Source organism: Drosophila mojavensis, unplaced genomic scaffold (genome assembly GCF_018153725.1).
Source record: "Drosophila mojavensis isolate 15081-1352.22 unplaced genomic scaffold, ASM1815372v1 contig_36, whole genome shotgun sequence".
Lineage (NCBI taxonomy): Eukaryota > Metazoa > Arthropoda > Insecta > Diptera > Drosophilidae > Drosophila > Drosophila mojavensis.
In genome coordinates, this window is record NW_025318858.1 from 22,722,426 (window position 1) to 22,744,656 (window position 22,231).

The 22,231-nt window shown below is 37.9% G+C and overlaps 1 protein-coding gene and 1 long non-coding RNA gene across 2 annotated transcripts; one reads left to right on the top strand and one right to left on the bottom strand.

The window, feature by feature from the left end:
- Window positions 1-179: 179 nt before the first annotated feature.
- Window positions 180-21,798, bottom strand: LOC6577544. Its single transcript, XM_044008558.1, is given in 5 exon segments — window positions 180-3,531; window positions 3,601-3,682; window positions 3,762-3,816; window positions 17,266-18,159; window positions 21,189-21,798. Coding segments are annotated over 4 exon segments (2,304 nt in total). The 5' UTR covers window positions 17,486-18,159; window positions 21,189-21,798; the 3' UTR covers window positions 180-1,584.
- On the top strand, window positions 19,569-21,202 carry LOC122757152. Its single transcript, XR_006357065.1, has 2 exons — window positions 19,569-19,793; window positions 19,860-21,202. It is a non-coding gene; the product is annotated as an uncharacterized LOC122757152 (long non-coding RNA).
- Window positions 21,799-22,231: the final 433 nt, after the last annotated feature.

Genomic DNA, 22,231 nt, shown 5'->3' on the forward strand with positions numbered 1-22,231 from the left:
TTGTTTGTTTGTTTTCATTTTGGAAGAACTGAGCTGAAAAACCTGAAATTACATTCACTATTTGCTAGCATTCCAATTAAGTCAGCATATGATATGCCCAATTTAAAATTTAAGGCTCTATATATGTAGATTGTTAAACATCAGAAATAATACACATTCGAGTTGATAACTCAGAGAAATAATTGATCAAAAATTTGTTTAATATTTTATTGTTTCAAACTTGTTTTATTTTGTTTCCAACTAAAGCGCGTATCTTTGTTTGTTAAGCTTAGTGATATTATGTCTATGTATTAGTTATTAATTAATGGAATAGTTTAGCTTACATTGTGTTCTTCTTTTATTTTCCTTTAATTTCCAACCAAATTGACCAAATTCTACACATGATTTGTTTTTTCTTTTTCTTTTTCATCAGAATATTAATAACTAATATTGCTTTCCATTGGGTTCACAATTGATGAGAGAGAGAGAGAGAGATAAAGGAAAATTTAAATAAACGAAAACTAAAAGCAGTTGCTGCTTGTGCTCGAACAATTCCAGTTGATTTTTTCTTTGCTCTTCGTTAAGATGCTTACAAATTATATTAACATATACAACAAATTGATCATAAAAACGAGATTCCAACATGTTTCGATTTCACACATTCCGCCATTATATTTATAGCATACTTTACTGTGCCAAAAACTATGCAATATAATTTTGATATTAGCGAGATGGTGTTAAAACACAATTGTTTAATATTCTATAGTGTTAATTTTTGTAACAATTGCATTTCTTGCTTGGTTTTATGAATAACTCAATGCATAACTTTTGACTACGAAACGCACAGTTGATGCTGAAATGTTCATCTTCGCCAGAATTTTAAAGAATTTTGTATTTCTCATTTAAAATGAGTAAACAATATTTTTTTTTAATATCAAAAAACTTTCTGTTAAACACTTTCACTCTTCTTGCCTTCCCTAGAATTTTACATAAAAAAAAAACAAATTTTGAAAGAACTTTCAGCCTGTGCGTTTCTTTCGTTCAGTTTATATACTTATTTAGCTTTCATTATTATTATTTATTAAACAACTTACTATACAAGCTCTCACAATTCTCAACTTCATTTAGCTGGCTACAAATTTCTGTGTTGTTTTGCGCATATGTTAACAATTTTCGATTTTGCTTGAAATTTTATTTAGTATTTTATTGGATTGAAACAATTCAATTACAATTTATAATTATGATGACATGCTTGAAGTTTGCTTTTCATTTCATTATTTTTACATTTCCAAATGAGTTTACTCTTCACTCTTTTCAATAAATTTATCTTTAATTTGAAGTCTATCAAAATGTTTTATATTTTCTTCATCTTCTTTTTTGTTGTTGAGTGTATTGCAAAAATGTGCGAATGTTTGGTATGTGTGTGAGTGTGTATAAAAAAATGTACATGTTTTTGTTTTAAACTTTTTCAAAATGAATTTTAGGCGAAGTTTTGTGTATTGACTGTCTTCGAAATGGAATCGTTTGTTGATATCGCAAATGAAACAGCGCAGCTGACGCTTAGTTAGTATCGCTTTTGAGTTATTTGTATAAATTCATTTACTGTCAGACAGCATGCCCGTTTTTCTCTGGATTATCACGCTTGGCGGCATTAGCCGCGCCCATTCGCCTTGCCCGCCAACGATCGATGGGCGTGTAGCAGCATATGAAAAAGGGCGGCACATGCGGCGAACTGCCTGAGCTAGAGCTGCCGCTATGACTCAGCTGCGACTCGACTGTCAGCTCCGTCTGGACACCGCTGCTGGTCATGCGCACCTCCGCCTGATAGGGCGGCGGCGATGCGGCATGATAGTCCAGCATGGGTGCCGCCTTGCATATTACGCTCGGCGGCTCCAGTTCGTGCAGCTCAAAGCTGTCCGACCGTGTGCTCGTCGGCGTTGTGGTCGAGGGCCGGAACTCGTGCGAGCTGCTCTCGACCATGGCAGTGCGATAGGTAGCGGCAAAATAGTTTGTCTCCAGATAATGACACGATTCGAACAAATAATCATCGAACTGCAAGCGTGTCGTACTGTCGCCAGCATGCCCCATAAAGTTGCCCTTGTGCGACTGTGTCGATGGCGAGCCCAAGGCGATGGGCAACATGGAACGGGACATGGGCATCAGCTCCAAGGAGCTGGAGCAGCCAGCGGCAGGCGCAGGCGCAGCGGCAGCTGCAGAGGATCTGCTTGTGCGTTGTTGTTCTAGCTGCTGCTGCTGTTGGTTTTTATGATGTTGCTGCTGTTGCTGAGGCTGCTGCTGCTGCTGTTGCTGTCGCTGCTGTCTTTGCTTCATATCAACAATTTCTATTTCTTCTATATCACTAAAACTATTTAACTGTTTCAACAAATAATGCACATCATTTCGTTTCGTATAATCAGCGGCGTCGTGTTGCTGCTGTTGCAGCAATTGTTGCTGTTGTTGCTCTAACATTGCCGTCGTCTTGGTTTTTATTGTGTCTAGTGCTTGCAATGTTAATGGGGTGCTAACGACGGCAATGCCACGACTAGTGCTACGTGGGAGGTTGTCGACTTGTCGCAACTCGTGTTGCTGCTGATGCTGCTGCTGAGGATGATGTTGTTGCTGTTGCAGCTCTGGATAGGCCAGCGCCAGGCGTTGCTGCAGCGTTGCGCTACTGAACGCAGACGAGGCCCGATGTGGTTCCAGTTTAGCAGACTCGAGTATACGATTGAATTTAGCTAATGCGCTAGATGCTGTTGATGAGCTGGTTGTTGTTTCTGTTTCTGTTGTTGTTGTTGTTGCTGCGGTGATCTTATGTCTTAGTTGTTGTTGTTTGGTTTGAGGCACTGTTGTGACGGTTTGTAGATTATCACCAACACGGCGACGCCCACTGCCCTGAGCATCGACGACATCCACAACGTTGTCAACAATGACAACGGTTCGATCATCAGTGGATGCAGTCCTATTGTCATCCACATCATCATCAGTACCATTGTCATCATCGTCGTCGTCGCAGACATCCTCATCAACATCATCAATATCAACGCCATCCTGCAGCGTTTCGGTAACATTCAAATTCAAATTCAAATGTAAACGCTGCCGCAACAGCAAACGCTGCGTCTTCGTATCGATGGGCACAGCGCCGGGTGGCGCCGGTGCCGCAACGGATGCAGTTGCTCCAATTAAACCATGTCCGGCGGCTATAACTGCCGCCGCTCGCTGCTGTGCTGTGGCCCTAGCTAAATTCTTTTGTAAAATCAACTTCCTCGACGAAATGATGTCATTATTGTCGCTCCCCCGCGATTACCGGCTGTCGCGGGTGGAGCGAGGCCGCCCCTAACTGGACGTACTGGCGATGGGCGAGACGGGTGACAGCGGACTGCGTACAGCCTGTTCGCGCGGACAGCCAGTGAGTGTGATCACCAGCTTACGGCTGCCGGCCTGATCGCGATGCTCGCACAGCCAAACGCCCTGCCAGGTGCCCAGCGAGAGTTTGCCATCGGTAATGGGGATTGTCAGTGAGCTGCCCAGAAAGCAGGCCTTCACGTGTGCGGGCTGTAAAGCAGAGATCGAATAGAATTCAATATGCCCATATATACATATATCAATTATTTTTATAGCTACCATATCGTCGGGTCCTTCGCACGAATGCCTATAGGGCAAACCTTCGGGAACTATTTTATTCAACATCATTTCCATATCGTCTCTGTGGATCGAAATATATATTTCATATATATATATATATATATATATCTATTGAATATCTTAAGCTTATTATGACTCACCTGACGTCTGGATCCCAACTCTCGTTTAACGCTAAACTCGCCGAGGTGTGAAGTACTGCAAGAAAAAAGAGAAATAATTGCAAATGAGACAAAGTGAATGCGGCGTCAATTAATTTGTTGTTTAACTTTGAATGCTCTGGCCAATAGGCATTTTAATAGCAAACGGTTATTAGACCATTACGTAGGCGCCCCACGCCCCAACACACACATTGAATTTCCAATTGAGCTGTAAAGCTAATTAACCAAAATGTTTAACACGAATCGTAATCTCTTCAAGATAGCTCAATCTTTGTGGTATATTATTAATGAGCTTAAGGCACGCCGCGAAAGCTATTTTCAATCAACTTTAATTACAAATTCCATAAAATTATATGACAAAGCAATTGTTACGGTCGTTAATTCGTAAATACCTTATTAAAAAACAAAAGGAAAATCTTCTGCAATTCAGTTGACTTTCATTTAAGTGCATGACGTAAAACTAGATGCAAATAATGGAGGCTTTAAGAAAATATGGGAAATGTTGAAGCCCGCTAAGTATCAACTAAACGTATTTCTTTTATGCAAAAAACTTCATTCAATTTAACATTTTTTCAAAGATGGAAATAATAATAATAATATATTTTGTATAAATATTTAATATATGCAATTTCTAAGTCATTTTTATTAAATATGTATATGTATATTATATATTTGTAAAATTAGAAATTAATATTTCTGTTATATACTACTTTAATAAGGATTTAAAAGTAAGATTTAAATATTATTTTAATCATATATTTATATTTATTTATATAATTTTTATATATAAATATAGGTAAATTTTAAGAACATTTATATATTTATATAAGTGTTTATTTATATATTTCTTATCTTAGAATTTTTAGCATATTAAATTAATTTTTCATAGTCAGTTTCTCATAAAAAGTTTGGCATAAAGTGTCTAATATCTAAAGTAATATCTAATATCTATCAAAAGACAAGTAGCAATCAAAGGCAAAAATTATCATTTACAAACATAGTTGACATTTTGTAAGAAAACAAATTCCTCTCACATTACAGGTGAGAATGGCAAGCGTTATTTTTCATCCCCTAGTGAAGCAAAGGCCTTTTAAGTCATTTAGTGTTGATATAGAATATTTGGAATTTAGAATTAAATTCTTAGAAAATTCATTAAGTGAAATATTAAGCAATTCTTTTTAATATTGTAAGATTTTAAGATAGCATTGAAGTCTAACAGATAATGTTAATTAACATTCATAACAGTAATAGATTAACAGCTAACTGAATCGTTTTAACAGTATAGCTTGAACAGTCTAATGACTTAACAGTAGCACAAATGCATATTACGTTAGAGGTTACTGTACTTTGGATTGACTCTAGGCGCGCAAGACAATCCAGAAGCTATTTATATTATATGAAGAAAAAGTATTATAAAAGTAAATACCTCAGAATTATACAAAATGTATTGGCTCTATTGAAAATTTGCCAAAATGGACATCGAAATGCGCTTCAAGCTCCACTTGGCCCACAGTTCACTAAAACTGAAACAAAAATTCTTTGACATGTCACACAAACACACACACACTCACTCACATACGTTGTTATACGTAGACCCCACCGTTTACAGTTGTTTAGTGCAAACATGACCAATTCATGTCTTGTTTGACTTTGAGGCATTTCGACAAAAATTTCATAGCCTAGTTTTTGCGACTCGCCCGAAGATGGGCAAATTGGCCAAATGCCAGCAAAAGAGACCGACGAGCATTCAAATTGAATACTAGTGCTTAAAATCATTTAGTGTTAATAATAAATAGAGCCGTAGAACGGCCGTAACACTTTAATTTGCACACTAATTGCATATTCATGAATAAAAGAGTAGAGACAGCAAAAAACAAATGAGTGGAACGCTGTGCAAATTAGTTTATTATTAAATCCCACAGATGTCATTTCAAGCCCCTGAGCGATCTATGTGCGTAAGAGAGACTATCTAAACGCGTGTGTGTGTGTGTGTGTGTGTGTATTTGTGTAAGTTTGTGTGTCTGCTTGTGTTTATCAAAGTTTAGGTTTCAAGTCCTGCTGGGGGCTTCTTGCTAAATAATTTCCGAAAAAATGATTATGTCATGTCGGACATGTGTAAATGGAGAAATTTGAATGTAAGACAGACAAACACAAAGAAACATAAGTCGAGAGTGTTGTAGGCGAGAGTGATGGACTAGCTATTACCCTGTAAGTATCTTAAACAGTTTTACAAACATATTATATCTAAGCATGCATACGGAATAAGAGAAGCTTGTGCTCTTAAGTCGATGCCTCTAATAGTCCAAACTCGATATTTATCGATGATAAATGAAGTATGTTAGAAACTTTACCAATTATCTATTGCCACTAAATCTAATTATATATAATTCAAGAATAAACGATATTTTGTAGATGATTTTCACAGTAACTGAGACAAGCTCGTTATATATCGATGACAGCAAAACAGGATTTATAGATCATTTATGATTTAACGTTCCAATGCATTATCTTACCCCAATAATAGCTGAAGCACGCAAAGCTCCATTCGGCTATCCACTTTCAATTTGTATATACGTCCTACCCGACAAAACGAAGCGACAAATCGAGAGAGAGAGAGAGATTGAATAAGAGCCAAGAGGCAGAGCAGAGGATGTCAGGCGCAGGAGGGAGGAAATAAAGAAGCCCGAGGCACAATCTCAAATGGACAAGCGGACAATGCAAATGAAAATGAACTCAAACTCAAACTGACAGCCAAAGGCAGCAGCCCCTATACAAATTTGCAAATTGATTTCAGTCAAGAGCTGGACGAGAAGGAGGCGGCAGCGGAACATAGGCCAATTGTGGCAGGAGGCGGGCAGCGACCGCAATTAGTTGACACTCGCTAATGTTGCGAGTGGGGCGGGGGCTGAAGGAGGCGGTGCGGCTTACTGCAGTTCCGGCAAGCTTTTAAATACATACACCACATACATATCTATTTGTAAGTGTGCCAACTATAAATATGTTAATGCGTTAACATAATTGTGCGTATCGCGGCTTTCGAGTGCCCAAAAAGGTAGAATAACCAACAACGCACCCTCTCCAACCTCTGCCTACCTCCCCCCCCCCTCCACTCTTACTTAACTGACACACTATTTTTATGCAGCAAAGCGCCACAACAAACGGCTGTAAAAGGAAAAAGGGTTTGAGGGCTTGGAACAGCAGCAAGCGGCTTTAATATGATTTAGCCATGGTAGCAGCAGCAACAACAGTATGGGCGGCAGGGGGGCTGAGGGAGGCCGAGGGCAGCGACATTTGTACGCGTCGTAGCATAGCCCTTGTTTGCCAATGGACAGATGTGCTAAAGGCGCTCAGGAAACACATGCAAGCGCGTAACGGAGGCAGCAGCTTACAGAGCGCCACGTTTTGTTGCACTGCCAGAAAAATGGGGCATGCGACTTAATAAACAATAAAATATTGGAGAAATGTATAAAATGTGCAATAAATTTTATGATATAGATTACGCACTCTTTATGTTTGCAATATATGATGTAGATTTTAAAATAAATCTTTGCCACTAAATCTAGCAGAAAACATGCTTAAAAATATTATAAATAAAAAAAGAAAAGGATATATAGATATATTTAATTAGAAGTTTGATATTATTTGTTTTCGTTTGACATGATGTTTCATGTCAACATGACATGATGTTTATGTTATTGAAGGCCACCTCCTGACGAACCAAGTGGAATGCGTAAGAGCATTGAGCAGGAGTGAAGAGAACTCTTACAATATTGATTAGGCAATATACATATGTAGAATCCGGTTGTAACGACACTAAAGGTAGCTTCGTTATACCCGGAAGGCGCTACAACCATATAAGTTTGCTCATACAAGTTTATCTGGGGACCAGAATTCTTGTCGCTATAACCGTACGGACGCTATATACAGTAGAACCTGGTTATAACGACTCCGCTTATAGCGTCCGTACTGGACCCCAAACAAACTTAAATGAGCAAACATATATGGTTTAGCGTCTTCCGTTTATAGCGACGGTCCCTTGAGCGGCGGTATAATCGGATTCTACAGTATATATATTGAGACAAGTTTTTAGCTTTCAATTTTCCATGTTGTTTACGAATACTTTCTGTATAATCATTACAGTTTCTATTATCATTTATTCATTCTTGTCAATTTAATAGCTTTTGTTATTAATCGTTTCCTTCCTTCAAAAGCATAATGTCTATTCTTATCAATAAATATTTTTTTCCTATTTTTATAAACATGTAACAATTCCAGAACTCTGCACTATCTATATAAATCCTTAACTATTCTACTTATGTAGTCCAAAATGTAACTTTAAAGATTTCTCCTCCTCCTTAATCCAACAGTTTAATCTGCTCATATATTTTTCTCGCAGTGTAGCCACGCATTCATTGAGTGGCAGATGGCGTTTTGTTGACTGCAGGGAAAGCACAGGGTGTTACAAGTGTGTGTGCACACACACACATACAGACACATATATAAAGATATACACGTGAGTGCGTGTGTGTGTGTGAGCGTGTGAGTAGGAGTTAGATGTAAAATTTCGAGTGCCTGTTGTTGTTGTTGTTGGCTTCTCACATTTAGCGGCGCGTTTAGGCACTACAAAAGTTGCTAATGTTTTTAAAAGAGGCCTTTTTTATTATACAAAGTCAAACATTCTGACAGCATAAGCAAGCACAAGCCACACACACACCCACACATACATACATAAAACCACAATACATATACACACACGCGTCTGCGGCTGCTGCAAATGTTGAACAATGGAACTGCGGCTCGCTTATGTTTCTCATTCATTCATATATGCATGTGCATACATAAGTAGCAATTGTGTCTCTGTGTATGTATGAGTGTATGTGTAGTTAGTGTGTGTGTGTTTGCATATTACATGATATAACGCAACACGAAACGCTTAAATTCATCAACCTTATTACACAGCGTGTTGGCTTCATTTTGTGGTCAAGAGCTGAAGCACAAGTAGCCGAAAAAAAGAAAGAAAATGTTTATAGCATGCTTACAGGCGCAGCGCAGCCTGAGCAGGAGTTGGACAGCGGGAACGGACGGCGGATGGGCAGGTGGGCAGGGGGGCAGGTGGGAGCAAGGGCAAAAGTGGCACGAGACGCCAGGTGCAAGTGCACCTGCTAACCGCTCATTAAAACAAAAAGCGGCAATATTATTGTCATATGACTGAAGATTTCATACACTTGCAAACTTATGGCAGACATACTTCAATCAAGAAACTACTACTAGAATATAGAATAGGTATAAAAAATTCAGTTTCTCTTTCTTCGTTGCTATTCTAAAATAAAACTTTTGTTTACAGCGAAAAACTTTTAAAACTTATAAAAGAAAAAAACAGAACACAATAATATACTATTTATACTATATACATACATAATGTTTGTAGGAACTTAGGTTATTTTGCAGGAAAAAGTTTTTGAGAGATAATTATCAGCTATAAAATATATATTATCATATATATTATCATATATAATGAATTCTCGATTTTAATTAGGATACCCACCCTAATTATTTTCATTATATGATTAACTTTTGAGTATAGAAACGAAACTGTCTCTCGCGACTATTTGTATAAATATCCAACTTTTCCATAAACTGAGGCCAGCGAAATATACTTTATGAGGCTCTATGGCGCAAACCCAGTAAGATTCGTAATTACAATGCCTGCAGTCGGGCTAAAACAAGTAGACCCTACAACTAACACACACACATATATACATATATATAAGCCCAAACACACACATATGCTTATAGCTATAGTCACATGGAACTAGTTCAAGTTGTTCATGGTAAACAAACGTAAAATGTTTGGTTTGTTGTCCGTGTCGCCCTGTTTCTATTGTAGTTTTTACTGTAGCCTTTGACTCTGCTCTTTTATTTTTTTATTTTTTTTTTTTTTGCATAAATAATATTGATTTATTGGCTGGCGCAGCATTTGCGGCTCATAAGCGAAACAATTTTTAATGCCAGAGGCGCCACCTCGTCCATGGAGCCACGTCGTGGACTCTGCAGGGGACGACGGATATAGGGGATATACCTGAACCTTGGGGCAACCTATGGAAACGTATATATCTGACATACACACACACACACACATGGCACACATTTCGATGCCATGGCATCGTTTGCCTTACTTCGATTCGAATGCCCTTGTTGCGGGCCATGTGAAGTTTTATACGACAGCCAAGCCTGGGAGAGTCACGTTCTCGCAGGTGCCTGTCAAAGTTCATGTTAGTTAGCTGCAAGTTGTGACAAACAGATGTCACTTGGCTGAAGAAAGACTTAATGAAATTCCAAGAAATTCCGAATTTCAAACTTGTCTGCCAAATGCAATCTATTAACAAATATCAGATAGATAAAAAGACAGCTGATATAAGGCTATTTAATATAGCAGTAAATAAATATATCCTTGAAATTGAGGCTAAGTAAGTTCAAATTATGAAAAGAAAGATAAGAACGACGAGTATAAGAGAATCATGGAATGATGTAGATATAAGCTTAGCGCAGTATTCAGGGTATCTCATCGTCGGGCACTTTTAACTAGGGCACTCTTACTTGTAGTCTATTACTTGACGGACTACAATTAGGCGAGGTTCTTCATTGATTATTGGTTATTATTTTCTATATCATAGATATATATATATATATATATATATATATATATACAATATATATTATATGAAAAATATATATATATTTTCTTTTTTCAAAATCTAGGAAAATTGGAGTACAAAAAACTACAGTATTACTTAATAAATAGGCATAAAATGAGGTATTTTATTCGTAGCTCAGAGCGGTATCTAAGTTGCCTAAAGTAAAACGAAAACAAAATGATTTACTTTGTGCTGCTGTCATACTTCTATTGTTTTTTTTTTTCGCCGCTTTTCGCTGTCACGAATAAAAGGGAGACAGCACACACACACACACGCACATTAAGCTCTTCCCTTCACACACATACATACAATAAATGTTAAAGCGTCGCAATGTTGCTTTCATAGCCTCCTCCCTACTCCATGCCACATTACACCCACTTTCGGTTTCAGCTGATTTATTTGGTATTGCTTCTCTTTCGACTACGCACAGGACATTGGGGAGTCCTTCGTCGCCGTCGTCGTTGTTAGCTTTGAAAAATATGCTCGGGTTATAAATTGAAGTTGAGCCATTTATATGATCTTGCGATTATGCAGCAAATTGCCAGAGAGCCAACGAATTTGCTCCCCCAGGCAATGAAAGTTGTTGCAAAAACAATCGAGTATCATGTAAGGGCGAAATGCAGTCTATTTGGGTTGAGTTATATATCATTGGGATGTAACTCCATTAGTAATACAAATACTCCGAAATTTTGTCGACCAACATTTAATGCTTTGTACATAGCCTTAAAAGACAACAACGAAAGTCAGAGCTCTATTAGAAATACAACAAATATTGGTAGAGGCTTACTAAAGTCGTGTCAAACCTCCTATATGAAAATACAAAGACAAATCTGTAATGTTTCATTAAACTAATAATTAATTCAATTTATAAATTCATTCCCTATAAAGATTAACATCTAAGGTAAAACAGCGCACATTTTAGATTACAAACATTTCACATTCTCTCTTTTCTGCTATTCTAGCTATTTTCCATCCATATAATTTAGCTCATGGAATTTTACCAGTTTTTCTAAGGAAACTCTAGCTAGCAATTTACCGGAAGCATTCCATATAAGCGCATTATACATTTCAAACAAGGGAAAACATTTCATTTTTATAGCGCATCTTGATTCAAAGAACTTTTTGTTCACTTTATTTATTTTTTCCTGTTCACTTTTTATGTTGTTCTGAATTATTTGAATTGCATTTCTTTTTTTTTTTTTTTGTATTTTCTATTTAATAAGTAACCATTAAAATTGGCCTCTATCTCTAGCTATCTCTTTCGCACCGTTGTTCTCTTCTTCCTTTTGCCTTTGGTGCCTATTGAAACAATGACAGTGTATTGAGGTCAATACTAAAAGACAACAAGAAAAACATATGGCAAGGTTGATTTGAAATAATTTTTTGAAATTAACTTTTTTCTGTGCCATTTTGTAAAGGGGTCGCAGGTGGACTGGGCTGGCAGGCAGGCAGGCAGGTGCAAAAGGATGGGGCAGAGGTTGCCATTTGAATTGTGATGGCGCTGCAAAATTTTGCCCAGCTATGACAAAAGAATGAGAGAAGCAGGTGCACGTACAGGTGCAGGTATTGCTGCCATTCGAGAGGGACCTGACACACACACACACACACATACATACTGAAACTCAGACAATAATCGCACACACAGACGCATGGACTTTCACATATTTAAGTAAAGTGAGTCTAATTAGGAAGTCCTTTTAAGAAAATCAATAAACATGTCTTGACCTCAATTAGATTCCGCTTACTACAGTTCACAATACACACGTAGCCAAAACGGATCCCCAGACAACGAGAAACACACACACACACGCACACCTAGCATAGAGATTCATTTTGGCGTGCTGGAGCTAAGCCGGGAAGAGGGAAGGAGCAGAAGGGGCATAATAAACACACGTGCTTTTCATTTGGCCAAGAGCGAAAGAATAATACGAAAAAATGCTTTGGACCAGCGGAAGTTTGAATGCTCTATGAGCCATAAGCATACTTATGTATGTGACTATATATTATCAAATGGAAATTAATATAATAATAATAGTAGTAAATTACAGTAGTAGTAGTAGTAGAAGATAGCAGGTAGCAATAGTAGTAAATTGCAGTAGTAATAGTAATTGGTAGTAATAGTAGTAAATATCAGTAGTAATAGTAGTAGTAGCAGTAGTATTTAATAGTCGTAGTAGTAGATAGTAGTAGTAGGTAGTAACAGTAGTAGTAAATAGTAGTAGTATATGGTAGTAATAGTAGTAGTAGTAGATAGTAGTAGTATAAGGTAGTAATAGTAGTAGTAGTAGTATATGGTAGTAATAGTAGTAGTAGTAGTAGATAGTAGTAGTATATGGTAGTAATAGTAGTAGTAGTAGATAGTAGTAGTATATGGTAGTAATAGTAGTAGTAGTAGTATATGGTAGTAATAGTAGTAGTAAATAGTCGTAGTAGTATACAATAGTAGTAATAGTGGTATAGTTGACACTAATAGTAGTAAAACTTGATAGCTGTAGTAGATAGTAGGAGTGAGAGTAGGAGGAATGAAAGTACTATATAGTATATAATATTAGTGGTAAATAGTGGAGTACTAGAGAGTAGTAGTAGTAGTAGCAGGTAGCAATAGTTGTAGTAGTCGTAGGGCTTTAATGCTAGACTGTTAAAATAGTAGTAAAAAATCTCTTCAGCACAGATTGATTAACAAAGGCATAATACCCGCCGTTAGGGCATTGAGAGAAAGAGACGGCCATAATAGAGACTCGACTGGGCTAAGACGATTTGTGTGCACTATGGGAAGGCAGGCACAGGCAGAGGGAGGAGAGAGGCGGGATTACGGGCAGTCCCTGGTGAGGAATGCGATGTGGGGCTGATGGAAAGAAGAAGTTTGCCTCGAGCATTCACACGCCATAGCTACAGAGCCATGACATGAAGACATGAGAAACGACGCTGACGACGACGACGACGACGACGACTGCGATTGCTTTTCACTTTGAGGCTCCATCTAAGCGGCCCAAAACTATGCCCCAGTTCCCCCTCCGGCTGCCCCTGGCGCCCTGCACCTCCTGCTGGCTGCTCCAACTGGCATTTTATGATACGATTTTATTTTTTATTTGCCCATGTCTGAAACGAAGCTCAGCTCTCGGCACTGAGAACGCGCGTCCTGCCATTGTAATGCAAACTGTCAACAAGACCGCAAATGCTCGAGGCTCACGCATTTGTTGTTCTTATTGTTCTTGTTGTTGTTGTTGTTGTTTTTGTTGTTATTGTTGCTATTCTTGTTGTCGCATTTGATGCTGTCAGAAGTCGTTGGGCCACAGGAATTTGGATGGGAAAATAGTGCAGAGTGCTGCTCAGCTAAGCTAAGCTGCCATTGCAATCCATTTGTAAGGGTAGTATTTCAAGCGTTTATACATGGGCATCAAATGGTATACAGTAAATAATGTACGATATATAAGATCTATATGCTAATGTAACACATGATATCTGGTTTGTTTGATTGATCCCAGCAAATGCAAGAAATTGCATTCCTTTTGCGCATTTCGAGAATCTCCTGAGCTATCAATAGCAAGTTATTTGGAAAAGCTCATCCTCGAACTTTCCTAAACTAAGACAAGTCTAAGCATTTGAATTTCGACTACAATTGAAAACAACTGCCAGCCTGAAATTTCAATGATAAAAGAAAATTGTGAACCAGCTTGCAAATTGAATTGTAAATGTCCCAAGCTCATATTAGATCAAACAATTAACAATTACAGCATTTGATTTAAAACATTGAATTTTAGTTGCCTCAGCCAAGCTAGCCATTCGAGCTGTCTTCATTTACAGTGAACTGACAATTTTCCCAAATATTGTATTTAGCCATATACACATATACATACATATATGTATGTGCCCCAGCATCGAAAAATCAAATTGTCATTGGACTTGAATATCGAATGGTCAATGAGAATGTGGACAATTCATTCGCTTTGTATGTGTCGATTGATGCAGCAATAGACTCGACAATTTGTGCCAAATTAAATCGATGTCAACGTAGTTTTCGGCACTCAACAAAGCCGATGACTAAGGGGTCACGAGACCGGAGACGAATCTATGCGCTTTGTCACTTAACCCAGTTTACTTCCTCTAGCCAAATGAACTATCCTTTTGCTGACAATATATCCATTTATATACATACATATACACATGTATGTATAGAAGTTTACGTTGAAATGCAACTTTTAACTTTTAGCAACATTTCCATATATGTATGTGCATATACATATGTATATGTATATTTTCGTACATTGTGTTTAGCAAGTTTTACATTTTGTTGTTTGCTCAGCTGAACTTTGGACCCAAAAGCCATATGGCTTCAAGTTCTATTTCTAATCTCGGCTCTCAAATGAAATGGTTTTGTTGAAAAGTAGACACACTGCTGATTTTACCATCGAGTAGATCTAATTCATTCTCCGTATATAGCTTTTAGCATGCAGTTTCTAAGAGGTAGATTTTTATATATTCTTCACCAAGTATTTTTTCGCAATGTTCTTTAACGTGTAGCCTTTTGACATACATTTTTAACTTGTACTTTTTAGCGTAATATTACGCTTCATCAAGTACCTTTAAATAAATGTCTTTTGGCATGTACCTTTTTAGGTATTATTATTATTATTATTATTATTTTTTTTTTATTTGTCTTTTTTTTCTTCTTTTCTTTTTTAACAATTTTGAATGACCATATTCATATTCATATTCTGGTTAGCATGTACCTAGATATACCGGCATGTACCTTTTACTATAATTTTTATTTGCATTTCTATAACTGTATTTACAGCTGCGAAAAATAAAATAGCACCACTTGCAAACGCAAAGTTTAAGAAGTTCTCCTAGGTGCATTTATCAATGTATTGATCTAATTTTTTCTTGTATATAAGCAGAAAACAATTAATAATCGCAACAAGCAAGAATTATCCCAAAAATATTAATCGTTTTTATATAATTCAAAAAATTCTCAAAAAAGTCGTAAAAATGCCGAAAAAAATAATAGCACCACTAACCCTTTTCGAGTGAAAATCTATATTTTTCGCAGATTTGAATATCTTCAAAAGCACTAATTGATGAGATTTGTTGGTTATATATCTATTTTGATTAAAAAATTTTCAGAATTTGTGAAAATTTTCAAAAAAAATGGGTCGTGAAGAGCATTACACCACCGAACAACCCAATCTCATCAAAAAGTTGATTTCGGCTCAAAATTTTCACAGGAAAGTTGGTCATTTGATGGGTTGTTCAAATAAAATGATCCACAATGCATTAATCCATAAAAGAAATTAATGAAAAGCGCGGATTTCGTTGAGTTCTGACCCAAAATCATGTCACTCGTCTCATTTACGAGAGTAAAAGGATCCTTTTAAGCCGGCTACTCAACTGAAAAAGGACCTAAACATATCAGCAATGAACCAAACAGTACGGAAATATTTAAGACATCTCGATTTGAACACTTTCCGTTCAAGAAAAGTACCATATTTGAATATGAAACACATTTCCAAATGGATGCCGTTTGCAAGGGAAACACAAAAATTGGTCTACGCAGGAATGGAGAAACATACTTTTGAATAATGAAAGTAAGATGCTAATTTTTAGTGGAAAAGGATCGCGGTCCTACGTGAGACATCCACAGAACTTAGAATTCGGTCCTAGATATACAAAAAAACCCTTAAACATGGCGGATCAAGTGTATTAGTATGAGACTGCTTTTTTGCAAACGCCATCCGTTTGGAAATGTGTTTTATATTCAAATATGGTACTTTTCTTGAACGGAAAGTGTTCAAATCGTGATATCTTAAATATTTCCATACTGTTTGGTTCATTGCTGATGTGTTTAGGTCCTTTTTCAGTTGAGTAGCCGGCTTAAAAGGATCCTTTTACTCTCGTAAATGAGACGAGTGACATGATTTTGGGTCAGAACTCAACGAAATCCGCGCTTTTCATTAATTTCTTTTATGGATTAATGCATTGTGGATCATTTTATTTGAACAACCCATCAAATGACCAACTTTCCTGTGAAAATTTTGAGCCGAAATCAACTTTTTGATGAGATTGGGTTGTTCGGTGGTGTAATGCTCTTCACGACCCATTTTTTTTGAAAATTTTCACAAATTCTGAAAATTTTTTAATCAAAATAGATATATAACCAACAAATCTCATCAATTAGTGCTTTTGAAGATATTCAAATCTGCGAAAAATATAGATTTTCACTCGAAAAGGGTTAGTGGTGCTATTATTTTTTTCGGCATTTTTACGACTTTTTTTGAGAATTTTTGAATTATATAAAAACGATTAATATTTTTGGGATAATTCTTGCTTGTTGCGATTATTAATTGTTTTCTGCTTATATACAAGAAAAAATTAGATCAATACATTGATAAATGCACCTAGGAGAACTTCTTAAACTTTGCGTTTGCAAGTGGTGCTATTTTATTTTTCGCAACTGTATATACATTTAAGCCTGTTTTATTCCTATCATCAATTATCATGTACCTGTCTACAAGGACTTATACATATATATTGTCCCTATTGTATATATTATCCCTAGTTGTCAAGCCCCCACCTATTCATATATTAATTTATATATTTCCCCTATTTTAGCATAGCTCTAGACGTGTAATTTCATTTTTCTACATAGTCACGAGAAGTGCAATCAAAATTATTAATTTTTCATTGACTATTCCATTAGGTAAAATTTACCATTGACCTATTAAATTTAAAATAATAAAACCCATACATATATCTTATTTTTGCACATTCCTGTAAGGATCATTGCTACTTACTTTGCATGTGACATAGTCCCACAGAGAATTGCATCAGCTCCGGCATTTGTCTAAGTATCTCTTCGGTGACCAAATGGACGCCGCGATGCTGCGGCCTTAGATTGATTTTGCGCTGAAACCAGGCGGAGCCGAACAGCAAGCCAGCCGCATTGCCATCGCCAGCGCCAGCGCCGGCGCCAGCGATGCCGCCGCGTCCGCCTCTATGATTGGCCGATGCCATGGTGCTGTTGGAGGAGCTGCTGCGTATGTTGCTATTGCGACTGACGCTTTGCTTAATGTTGGCTGTGCCACCGCCGCCTCCAGCAACTCCAATGCCGCCGCCACCACCGCCTCCACCACCACCACCGCCACCAGCGACGCCGGCGCAGCCAGCTCCACCGCTGCCGCTGGTCGCTTTCGTGTTGCCGGCGTTTGGATTACTGCTGCTACTACGACGCCGATGGCCGCTGCGTCCGCCGCTGCGTGCTGTTGTCGCTGTTGCTGTTGCTGATGCTGTTGATACCGCTGCTGCTGCTGCTGCTCCTCCTGGTGGTGGACTCTGCGTGGATGCTTGACGCTGTGTTTTTACCTTGGACACGGCGGCGGCGGCGGCGGCAGCAGCGGCTGATGTCGTGGGTTTTGCTGACGACGACGTTGTGACGCCTCTTTGGCTCGGGGCTCCAGTCAGGACGAGGACGACAGCAACGACGACGACGGCTGCAGCTCCTCACGCACACGCACTCGAGCACCTACACACACTTGCACATACACACGCACACACCCGTCACAAAAGGGTGTCTTTTTCTTTAATTTTTTTTTTCTCTCTTCACTTTGAGCACTTTTTCTAGCAACTTATTTTTGTATGCAATTAAATTTATTTAAACTTTTTAAGCTACTTGATCTTCTTGACAGATTCTGTAATGAGAGTAAGAAACAAATTAAGTAAAATTAATTTTTGTGAATACATTTTAAAAATATTTTTGATATGTATATATGTATATGTATATTCAAAAAATCTTTTTTAATTTTCCGACATTTTCCGAGATGCAGCATAGCTTGAACTAAATCTAATATTTTTATTAATTTGTGTCTTAAGTCGGCTTCACTCTCAACTAAAGCCCTAAAAGGCCATTTCTTGCTTGGCAGTATAGTGATTATTTTACCTTTGGCTGTATCAAATAAATCACATTTATTGTATGTCTCTCTCACAGCCAATATGAAAGTCGCCCACAATCAACAAGTTTTAATTGCGTCCAGTAAATAACAACACAGCAAGCTCTCAACCACATTTACTGTTTATGGTTATGATTATCAGCAGCAGCAGCTGGTGTTGACCTTGCCAATCGATTGAGCGAAGGGCCAATAATGGGAACTAGACACCGTATTAGTTAAATCTATGAAAATGGCGAGAAAAACAAATGCTTAAAGAAAGAGAGAAAGAGTGAGAAATAGAGGCAAATAGTGTATAACAACTGTTATAGGCGGTATGCAAATCCAATTCCAATTAGACAACACAATCAACAGAGATGGGGAAAAGGGAATAAAATAACACGAGAATTTGAAAAGATAATATATACATATCGATATTATTTAAATATATCGGCACAGCATAAAGATCAATTAGCATTTTGTTTTTAGAAAAAAAAAAAAAAACAATATAATTAGTACTGAAAGTAATATCCAATATTTATAGATACTCTAAAAAGAGATGAAAATGAAATATCTGTGATATATACATATGTATGTATGTATACCTTAAATATACAGTCTTAGCTTTCTCGCTCATTTCTATTTTGACTCTATTTAAAGTCTGGTCACTCTTAGCTGAAAGGAGTTCAAAGCAGCACACAAGCATACTCACACCCATAGACATGCAGGTCACAATAGACAATTGTACAAGAAAGAAAAAACAAAGCTAAAAGTCAAAAAGTGGAGTAAATTTGTTGCAGCACAATTGGGCACGTGTCGCAGCAACTGAAGCTCGAAGGAGTCGACAGGTGGAGCAGGGACATGGCAGGTTAGCTGGTGCACAAATCGGAGCAGTGTTCACGACTTAAGGTGGGAAATAAACACACACACATGCATACAAGCACAAACAGCTGCAAGCAGAAGTGTGTAGGCACAAGGAATCAACGAAAAATGGTGTTCAAGTATCGTAGTTCACAAGTTGAGTGCACTCACACATACAAACACAAACACACAAATGCTTAAAGAGAGAGAGAGAGGCAAAAGCAATCGAAATGCATTTGAATTGAGCAGCGAGCGCTGATTGCATATATACATGTGCACGTGTGTGAACGAGCGTGTTTATGTGTGCGTGTGGGTGTATGCTCTATAATAATAATAAAAAAAAAAGGTATTAAAAAAAGGCGCAACCAACAACAAATTTATATAAAAAGGGCAGAGCACTTGCCACACAAAACGATTTACACGACACTAAAGCTAAAAACGGAATAAAAAGAAATTGAGGAGGTGAGAGAGCGACTTCATGGATGAGAGTAGCAGCAGAAGCAGCTACAACAATAACAGGCGCGTTAAGGCCGCGGCAGGTACTTTTTAATGGTGCTACTGTTCAAATTTGCATATGCTTTAAATATTTAATGTAATACAAAAAGAGGAGACAAGTACCCAAGCTAAAGGGATCTGGCAACAACAACGCGACGCACAATGTGCCAATTGGGCAGCTGCTGCACAATCCAATTGGAATACTCAATGGCAGGCGGAAAAGTGGTCAAAAAACAAAAAGAAAAATGAAGGAACGCAAGGCATATACAAATATGCAGCAAAATGCTCGCGCATTTGGCAAAAAATCAATTTTCCGTGTGATTGCCAAATGCAATTGCCGCAAGAATGAGGCGCAACAACACACAGGCACACACACACATGGGGACACACATGACAAAAAAAAAGGAGTGAAGAAAAGTGAAACGAATCGAAGAAAACCTTCTTGGGTGTCCCTGGACAGACACGACACGAGTCAATTGCAGCCCTAGAAAACAGCCTTACAGCTGTGTAGCACGCCTTACGCAGTGTTTTGTTGCCTGTTTTGCCTTTTGGCTTTTCCATAAGTTTTACTGTTAATTATTGACATAACAAATGCGGCCCCAACTAGAACTGATGACGGCAACAACAGCAGATCCAATCAGAACCACCACTCTCACACACATACACACACACATAAGCGCTTGCTGGAGAAAAAGAGAAGCGAAAAGGCACACGCGAAATTGCTTATATTAAACTTGACGAAATAAAAGGGCGCACATAAAGTCAGGCATATGAAACTAGCTGTATAATTTTCAACATTTATTGTCCTTTCTGTGGGTTGTTTTGTGCAAGCGAAATGGAATGAAAATGAATGAAAATGTGAGCCTACCGCACTCTATTTTATTTGGATTGACACGCACACACACACAAATCACGTAAGCATCAAATTTAAATGCACTTAATTACATTTAATTCGTGTTTGCTTTTGTTTTTTATATGGAGAGGACGGCGAAGGGCGGCCGACCAGGCAAAGTGCCGCTGTAACACAAACCGTACGTACGTGCGCGTCCGTCTGACAGTCCCATTGGATGCGCTCTCTGCTGCTGCTTCTTCTACTACTTGTTTTTAGTTATGCGTGTGCGCCAAGTTTCGCGTGCCAATAGTTTTTGCACGTGCAGCGATACTATCGATATGTTTCTTTTGAGCTCATCGACAATTATCTAAAAGCAGTAATTTGAAATCAAGAGATAGCAAAATAGTCATATGCGTTAAAAGCGGAGCCAAGTGCAGAAAGCCTATACTTTAACTGCTTTTCGATCGATAAATAGCGCGTAATTATCGATATACGGACAAAACCGTGCAATCGCTAGTGATTGGCGGCCAAAACAAAAAATGAAATTTCAGTTAGCTAATGGCTGTGGTTTTATAAATAAGAAATAAAAAGAATAAGCGGTGCTTACTTTGCTGTTGTTTATTTTGTTGGTGTTTGTTATAATTATTAGTTTAATTAAATTCACTGCGTGGGTGGGCGAGTTGTGTGCTGATAAAAGTGCTGTTGCTGCTGACGGCGCATTGGCAATGCGCACTTGCTGTGATTTATATTGTTACCGATATCGAGATCTGTGTGCATTTTGTTTAGTTGCAAAATTGCTTCATTCGCCAACAACAATAACAGCAGGACAACAGCAACAACAACCAGCAGCAAAGAGCTTTGGCTACATTTGTGCGTAATGTGCGTTGGTGTTAGTAGGTCGTATAACTGGATTCGGCGGCGGCTAAATATAACGGTTGTCGTCGTTTTCGTTACGTTAGTTGTTGTTGTTGTTATATTTCGGTTACACTCGTTACTCTTTTTCTCTTCTCTCTGCTCTTCTATTTTTCCTTTTCTTCTTTTTTATATGGCCAATTCACAAAATGTACATTTTTTACACCTTTCACACACACCCACGCATTTTACACTCACACAGTGAAGGCGCGCGCGCGTTGCCTTCGCTTCGTCCTTTTTTCTGCTCTTTTTTTCGCACACACTCCCACACCTATGCGAAATTGCGGAGGTCGGGTGTTGTTGCTGGCTCTAAATATATATATTTATATATATATATTTATACAAATTTATATTTTTTCTATTAATTTTTATTTTATATATGCTTTATTTACACAATTTGGATGAAAACAGTTTTCTTTGATTTTTCGCTCTGGCTTGGCACACATGGCAAACGGTAAAACTTTTTCCACTCTCAATATGTGTGTGTGTGGCCTCTGAGATCTGGTGGTATTGCCTATATATATATATATATTGCTCTATGCGAGGCAATAACGTTTTTTCTTTCTTGTTTCGTTTTTCAATAAAACTCCATGGCCCTATTATGTACTCAACACACACACATGCTCACTTACTCACACTCCCGCACGCACAGGCACACACACGCCCGTTACGAATACGTACAATGGAACGACTACAGCAATTGCAGTTTCTACTAATGATCTTTTTTTTTATATGTAT